This window comes from Larimichthys crocea, chromosome XXII (assembly GCF_000972845.2).
Source record: "Larimichthys crocea isolate SSNF chromosome XXII, L_crocea_2.0, whole genome shotgun sequence".
NCBI lineage: Eukaryota > Metazoa > Chordata > Actinopteri > Sciaenidae > Larimichthys > Larimichthys crocea.
This window is the reverse complement of record NC_040032.1, coordinates 17,764,171-17,772,141: the sequence shown is the minus strand read 5'-3', so window position 1 is coordinate 17,772,141 and position 7,971 is coordinate 17,764,171. Positions and strand designations below refer to the sequence as shown.

Below are 7,971 nucleotides of genomic sequence, written 5' to 3'. Positions count from 1 at the left end.
ACTACACCTTAAAGTAGCCTATGTTCTGTGTTATTATCTGTGGTGAAATTGGCAGAACAGTCTCCCACCAGAAGTGGAAATGGAAATGGTGATGGCAACAATACTGCAACAAAGGGCTACATGCCAAGCTGTTTTTCCAGTGGAGGTGTCTGGATGTGCTGCGTCTGGGGACAGGTGATGCTGCAGGTGATGAATTAATGAACTGGTTTGTTCTTACATGCGACCTCATGGGAGCTGTACGTGTGAAGCAAGCTGAGACCTGCATTGTCGCACTGTAACAGGGTGTAGGTCTACACCTAGGTAGCTAATGCTCCCCTAATAACAGTAATGAAATACAGAGAAACAGGAAACAATGTATTTTTTAAAATTTAAAATTTTAATTGTTTCATTGAACACAGAGCTATTTAATATTTGAACGTACACACGTGATGAACTGACCGATAAAACACTTATTTCAGACAGGATGTGAGTTGCTGCATGATTTTTGCACACCGATTAGCTACACTACATGAAAAGAAAATGCACAACTTTTTTTTTTATAGATACAACTCTCATGTTAGCTCAGCTTAGCACCACTGGAAACAGTGATACACTTTTTTTTTTTTGGTTTTAATTTGCACTAAAACCAGAAGAATAAAAAATGACACTTTGCTTTTTACAAGTGGTTTTGTGCAAGACTGAAAAGAGATTGCAATATTCATTATAACCTCTGAATATTAATGTGCGCTCAGCAAATGACAACAGGTTGATTAGACTGTGACATGTTTTTTAAGACGCTTTGTCATGGATCTACAGACAAGAGGTCAACAGGAGGCAAAAATGTGTCAGTCTGGTCTGTAGCTGTTGAAATATGTTGCTTTGGACCAAAGTTTTTAGTGGACTAAGCGACAGACATCACTAATTATCTGTCAGTGATTAACTGTGCAGCACTAGCACAAACTCTCTTATCAGATATTGGATAAGGTGACCTGCAAGGGCCAAAAATGTCAAAGTTAGGGTCTCACTAGGATCCCATCAATTGATCCCTCCCCTTCTTGGGATCCAAAGCCCGTGTCCTGGGAGCTTGCGCTGCCTGTTGGCGAGGGAATGATTTTCTTGCCTCCAGGTTTCTCGTTGCTCTCCCTGACACCAGACTTCTCTGCTGCATTTTGCTCAAATTGTTTGCCCTTCATCCATTTAGGCTGTTTTCTTTCTTGCAGCTCGATGTCTTTGAATTTGTTTAACACACTCTCTGTGTCTGTCTTTTCACTGCTGATGTTTTTAGCTTGGTCTGGGGTCGTCTCTGTGTGTTTTTCACCAACCTTCGCCCCCGTGAGCGCCTCTCCTTCCTTTTTTTTATCTGACTCATCCTGTGTTGATTTGACCTTTTCTTCTACGTTATTAAAACTTGTTCCTGCTACCACCTCCTCTTTCACTTCATTGTCAGTATTTTCAGTCTTGGCCTCCTCCTCCTTCTCTTTCCTCTCAGTTTCCGTCTTATCTCCTAGCTCTGCTTTAGCTCTGCCTTCCTCCATTTTCACCACATCACAGTCTGTTACCTGCTTTAAATCCTCTGTTTCACCTCCAGCCACCTGATTCTGCTGTGTGTCTGACTCTGCATCTGCAACCTTTTCTTTATTCACCCCTTCCTCTCCATGGTGCACTGTTACTTGCAGTGGTACATTTTTGTCTTCCTTACTGCTGTGAAAACCTCTGAAATTGTTCTTGGCACCAATGATGTATTTCCCCAGTATAGAGGATCCGTCTTTGTGCAATGCATCATTTCCACCATGTCCATCATCCGTCATCAGAAGCTGCGGGAACATTTTCATATCACTGTGCATCCTGGAGACTGCTTTGCTCAGCTCTGTGATCCGATTACCGATATCTGAGGAGAGAGATTACTCCAATCACAACACGGCATACAGGCAATTTAAGGATAAACAACATTCAGTTTCTACATGCAGGGCGATTTAATCAAACACTGATAAACCTGTACGAATTACAGATGATACATGAGAGGTTGCTTTTTTTTTTTTGCTGAACCTGTTTTGCAGATGTTTGTTAACATGTCTAATTTCTTATTTAAAAAAAAAAAAAAAACAAGATGGCGAGGGCCATATTGCCAAACTCAAGGCTTTAAAATGGTTGTGGGTGACATTACGGTGGGTTTACACTGGGCTAAGGAAGTGCATGGAAGTATAAAGGGAACCAGATACAAAGCTGTTGGAGGTGGGGCACCGTGTATGGAAGCTGCCCAGTGTCACACGAAGCCAAAAAAAGTTCAATTTCACAATGTGAGCTTATGGGGAAATATCTTTTGTGGCTCTACGCATTACGCAACAGAAGCTGTCATTACATGGTGCCAAAGCGGCTTTCCAGCTCGGTACTCTGCTTGGTTCTTCTTTTTCATAGTTGAACATTTTCATCCTTAATTTAATTTAAGTCCTATACATTTTGTATGCTCTTTTTTTAAATTGAATATTATCTTATAAAATCAAAAGCATAAAGTTTATAATTTTGGCAGTTTTGTTTTGTTGTTACCTTTCCTCTTGGTTTCCTCAAACTCCCTGCGTGCTGACTCAATGTAGCGTTGCACCAGAGCTCTGATCACCTGCTGCCGGTAAGGTAACTGGTCATCAGATCCGCTACCACCCTTAAAAACACATATTTAAAAACACCACATATTTCAGCAAAGAATATTTACTTTTTTTTTTCCTATTTGTGAGCACATACACTTACCATAGAGGCTATAGGCGGGTAGTTCTTCTCAGAGTTACAAGTGCAGCAGCAGCAGAGTCGTCTAAAGATACCCCTGGAGCAGAATTAGAAAAACACAGAGATGTACAATTCACTGTCTTTGCAGGTTGAAGGTGTTTTGGATTTTAAGAGCTCACCTCAAGATATAAAAGACAGCTTTGGGTGAGATGATGATGTTGAACGGCACAGGCATGGTGAGGCCTTCTCTGAAGTAACTGAGGTACAGCTTTGACCGGGCAAACTTCCACTCAACATCTGCATCATCCTGAAATAAAAAATGTTGAGAGGTCAATCTTTTTGTGTTTTTATTGTAGGTGTGAAATAAAAGTACCTTTAATTACCTCGATTTTCTGAAAGGAGTTGGTGATCATAGCAATAAGCATGTTGAGCAGGACGATGACAATGACGAGAGTGAAGATGCCGTACAGAATCCGTCCTACAAACTCTGCCAACACAAACTGCGGCATGTCAACATAGTCCTGGTTGGCCACGCCAAACATGGTCCAGAATAAGAAGTGGAACGTCTCATTAAACCTGCAGCAGTGCAGTGGAGAGTGTTAACAAGTGTCCGGGAACACATGGAGGTCAAACATGGTGCACTCCATAGAAGAGGACCTGCTCCGTTTGTCAATAAGAAGAGCTCATTCTACGTTAACTAAAAGACTATTGTAATGGCCAGCTGCTTATTTTCTAGTGACTATAAACTAATGAGAACATACTTATAAATATATTATTACATTTCTGACATATTCTGTCAATAGACGGCCTTAATCTTACACATTTGCCCTTTAATCAGTATTTCTCTAAACATGCCTGTGTTAGCCATCTGACCTAATTTGTTCGATTTACTGCCCTAATTAATAAGTTCTAATTAAAAGTCTCCAATTATTTTTTAACATTATTGTACTTTGTTATTTAAGTATTGTTTTAGGGACAAATATTGGAACTGGATTTTGAGACTGATATAGGTATTTATTAAATCTGCTAACGATCTATCAGTTGATATTACTTTGTTTCATATAAAAACATTAAAATACACAAACATTTTGATAAGAGCCAACATCTGTACTGTGCAAGACATTTTACACCTGTCAGACATTCATTAGTGCTCTCTGGTTGTCAAACGATCTAATTGATATGATGATGATGATATATGTCTTGCAGCTCACTTCTCACATATATGCCGACACCAGTAAATCTGCAGCAAGCTGACTCAGTCTAGCTCTAATATGTTGCAATATCTAATCTATATCTAATTATGTATACGTTTCATAAAGGCTGAGGACTTCTGGGAATAGCAAAGTCACTGCTGGTACTATGGCAACGTCAAAGTGACCACAAGAATCCAGTAAGTCACCGTGACCAGAGGTGAAGTAGTATTAGCATGCAACTTCCTGTTGAACCACATGTTGAAATTGTGTGGTTCTCAAACTGTGGGGTAGGCCCCACTGTCATGAGTTAACTTCTGTTATGATTTGGCATTTTGCTATATAAATAAGATTTAAACAAAGCTCAGAAGTCATATTTGCAGCCGCACAGAGTCAGCACATCTTTGGACTGATGTTCAAGACTGGTATATTTTCTTTGGGCTTATCTGCAATTGTAGCAGAGTAGCTGATGGATAAACTTAAATGCTTGAATGTATGTGAAACACTATGATGAAACAAGAAGATCTCACATTCTTACCTGCCAAGATGTGGAGAGATGACATAAGGAACGTAGACGTTGTTGATGCCACAGAGGAAGGCTGTTCCAATGATCATCAATATAAACATAAATCTAAAAAAGATTAAAAAACAACATTATTACAGGCTCTGTCAGTGTATATATAGATGAGATAAAAAAGTATCCATACCTCATCATGTCATCAATCATCTTCCCTATGGAGATCTGCAAAGTTCCCAGAGACTCGTGGGCTGGCAGGATGTACGCCAGCCGCGTGAAGCTCAACATACTGGTCACCGCAAACAGCACCTCTGCAATCAGCTGGGGGTCCTCCTGATGCCAGTCCTGACGCACTGCACACAACCAACACACCAGCTCAGCGTGAAGAACTTAATCTGCAAACAGTCCTCCTGATGAATGATCTGATCTGAATGATAATTTTCTCACCAGTCTGAGTGAAGTAGGTACACTCCTCTGCACCGTTTTGTTCATGACAGAGGAAGTGACCTTTGAGCATGATAAGCACACGTAAAGCAAAAGACGCCAGGTACATGCTGAGCACCATCACGTCCAAGCAGTTCCACCAGTCCAGGAAGTAACTCCGCAGCCCCTCGATCCACACCTCCTTACACTCGTACCAGAAGAACCCTACACGAGACAGCAACACTAGTAACGCTACAACCTGGCTTTAATGAGTTTGAAGGAAGTTACAAAAACGGAGAGAGCGAACCCACCGACCACCCACACCATATGGAAGGAGCTGTGCAGGATGTTCTGCTCCCTGGAAGCAAATTTGTCTCGATACATCTCCATCGTTATTGATTCTCCGAGTAACGTGATGAGAAACCACAGATAGGAGGCTGAGTGGAGGAGAAATTTGATCACTGGGATCTTCAGTATCTTTCCTACCTGGTGAAAACACAAAAGAAGATAAGACCCACACAAGCGTTCATCCTGTTTTGACTCTCAATAAGAATCTCTCTATGATTTATGCACCTTTGATTTGGGTGCGATCCAGTAGACAAGGCAGAGGATAGGCATGGTGAGAAAGATCCCCACAGAGACAAACAGCTTCCAGGCAGTCCGGCTGCCTCTCCAGCCTGCCAGGTTCCCACACCAGATAGATGACAGCACCTGTTGGCAGATTGGGTGGGCCACGAACTGCAAAAAAAGAGACTAATTATGGATCAGGTCTTCTTTAACTCATCTATAACTGACAGTGGTTTCTGCCTCTAGCTACCAGCTTCTGGTTGTAGTTGACAGCAAGCCGCAGACGTGACAGGTTGGGTATTCCCTCCTCAAAGGCCTGCTCGTCCAAGGCATCCTGGCTCTCGTCTCCGCAGCTGTTCAGTATAGTGGTCACCTCACTTTGATTGCGACACATGCCCAGCAACTCAACGGCAAAATCTTGACAAAGCTGCTCCAGTGCCAGGTACTGAGGCTGCAGGAGAGAGCCAAGAGAGAGTCAAGTAACAATACAAACACCCAACAAAAACTGAAAGAAAGATCTACAAATCTCGTCACACCTTGAACTCTGGCTCTTTTTGTGAGAGCTTGCGGAGCTCTCTGCTGAGAGAGAAAGCTCGGAGCATGGCGTCTTCAGAGGTGACAGACAGGTAGGCCCGGCTGGCGATGCCACGGTAGGTGTTAATGCGAGACAAGGAGAACTTAAGGAGATCGTACTGGCGGCCATTGCGACACTCCAGACAAGCACAGGATATCTTGTGAGGCCATGAGATCTCGTGACCTTTTTGGGTGAGCATGGTGACTATTTCATACAGGTCTTTCTGGCAGGCCAAGGTCAGAGGAGTCACACCAGGGGCAAACTGGGAGTTGTCAATGGAGCGGTCAAAGATGGCCTGAGAGAAGGAGCGCACGTCCATCTTGTTGCCTTTTTCCTGGTCCAGGCGGTCCAGCAGATGCTTCACCACCAAGGGCTGGTTAGTGTCCACGGCGACAAGCAGGGCCTCGTGAATCTGCCGGAAGTCAAACTTGACCCCCTGCAGGAGGGCGTCCATGGCGCCCTCGTTGCCCAGGCGGATGGACAAGTTGAGAGCCTCCCTCCATTGGCGGTCCTCGGACTCATCCAGCTGACGGATGATGCCATCACCGGTCTTCAGCAGTCCTCGCAGCAGCTCTATTTTCCCTTCCTGAATGGCACTGATGAGCTCCGGAGGGAACTGCATCTTCTTGTTCATGATCTCGCGCCATTGTTCTGGCTGAGGGACGGGACAGTTAACAGCAGGATTAGATGTGCATTCACGCATTTAAAAAAAAAACCAATGTCAGGTCAGGGAAAGAGGAAATAAAAAATTGGACAGTGTTAAGATTCTGTGAGAAAATTAAGGGATGAGCCAAGAATAAAACTAATAATCAACAAATCAGTGCATGAATGGAGACACATTTCAGCCTTGTTAGAAGACATTTCTTTAAACTCTGATCCACTGAACGACAAACTCAACTCAACCTCAACAAAACACGTGAATAAAGTTCTGCTTACCGTGAGGTTTTCCATTCCTGAAGAAAAACAGCACAATTTTAAGGGGCGATCCTAAAGCAACAACAGAATCACATTCTCTGGACACACGAAATATATTTTTTGTGAGCTTTTATGAGCTTCAGAGATGAAGAAGACAGATATCATTAGCAGCTCCAATGAGCGAACTGAACACTTTGGTACCCTGCGATCATCTGCTACCGACTGACTGCATGAAATCAGCACCCACAAACTCAATAACACACTTAAGTCTCCACCCATGGGGCAAAGCCAATTAAAACGTAACCAGTTCAAAGTGTTTCACGCTTGGCTGGGCTCAAACCAAACTGTTTCTGCGTTCAAACAGGAATTAACTCTGGCCTCCCCATTGGAAACAGTGCCATGGTACAATTAAGGTAGCTGTTACCGAACAGGCAGCAGCTGTCTTCGTTTTCTCCCCAGAGGAGATGGAGGGAGTTCACATCAGAGAGAAAAACAACGAGCTGCAAGAAAAAGATGCAGTGATTTATTTCCATGACTCTCCATGACTCTCTTTTCAAGTTCTTGAACATTTCAGTCCAGTTACTAAAATTACATTTCTATTTTTGTCTCGAGGCTCCTGTGAAGTTATTTTTCTATCTACGTGGGTTTTGAGAAGCTTCTCTGATAATTTTTGTTGGCACTTTATCACCATCAGATGTTATATTAATTACTGTAAATTAAGTACTGTACTAAAGATCAAATTTGAGAAATCTGTGAAGGTTCTCAGTAGTCCACGTCATCTTTCTTCGAGAATAGTTACATTCTTAAATTTTACAAACCAAACAATTGATTCATGGAGAAAATAATCAGCTGATAAATGCAGAATGAAGAGTTGCAGTCGATACAAAGTAGTTAAAAATGAACTCCACCTCAACCAACTACAACAGTAAAATCCTGCTTTTACCTCCAAATAATCTAATGAGATCAGATATAGTAGAACAGTCACAGGGGGTATTTTACTGCTTTAATACTGTCACATTTAATACTTAAAACATTTTAGTTTACCTTCTACCTTGTCATTTTATGACTTGTACAGTTTATCACTTGTA

The 7,971-nt window shown here is 42.3% G+C and overlaps 1 protein-coding gene across 1 annotated transcript; it reads right to left on the bottom strand.

The window, feature by feature from the left end:
• Positions 1-674: 674 nt before the first annotated feature.
• LOC104919756 (short transient receptor potential channel 2) lies at positions 675-6,919 on the bottom strand. The gene is made up of 13 exons (XM_010731837.3): positions 6,905-6,919; positions 5,931-6,623; positions 5,645-5,845; positions 5,401-5,565; positions 5,139-5,313; positions 4,852-5,052; positions 4,595-4,757; positions 4,426-4,518; positions 3,081-3,273; positions 2,877-3,004; positions 2,716-2,794; positions 2,524-2,635; positions 675-1,867 (listed from the first exon to the last, which is right to left on the bottom strand). Exons 1-13 carry the CDS (start codon positions 6,917-6,919, stop codon positions 993-995), a joined length of 3,093 nt encoding a protein of 1,030 aa, XP_010730139.2. The 3' UTR covers positions 675-992.
• Between the last annotated feature and the right edge of the window lie 1,052 nt (positions 6,920-7,971).

Excerpts from the sequence above, each read along its gene's own strand:
- LOC104919756 (XM_010731837.3), bottom strand. Across the intron at positions 3,005-3,080 it reads ACTCCTTTCAGAAAATCGAG|GATGATGCAGATGTTGAGTG; the intron begins GTAATTAAAGGT and ends TTTTTATTTCAG. Across the intron at positions 2,636-2,715 it reads CTATAGCCTCTATGGTAAGT|GGTGGTAGCGGATCTGATGA; the intron begins GTATGTGCTCAC and ends TGTGTTTTTAAG.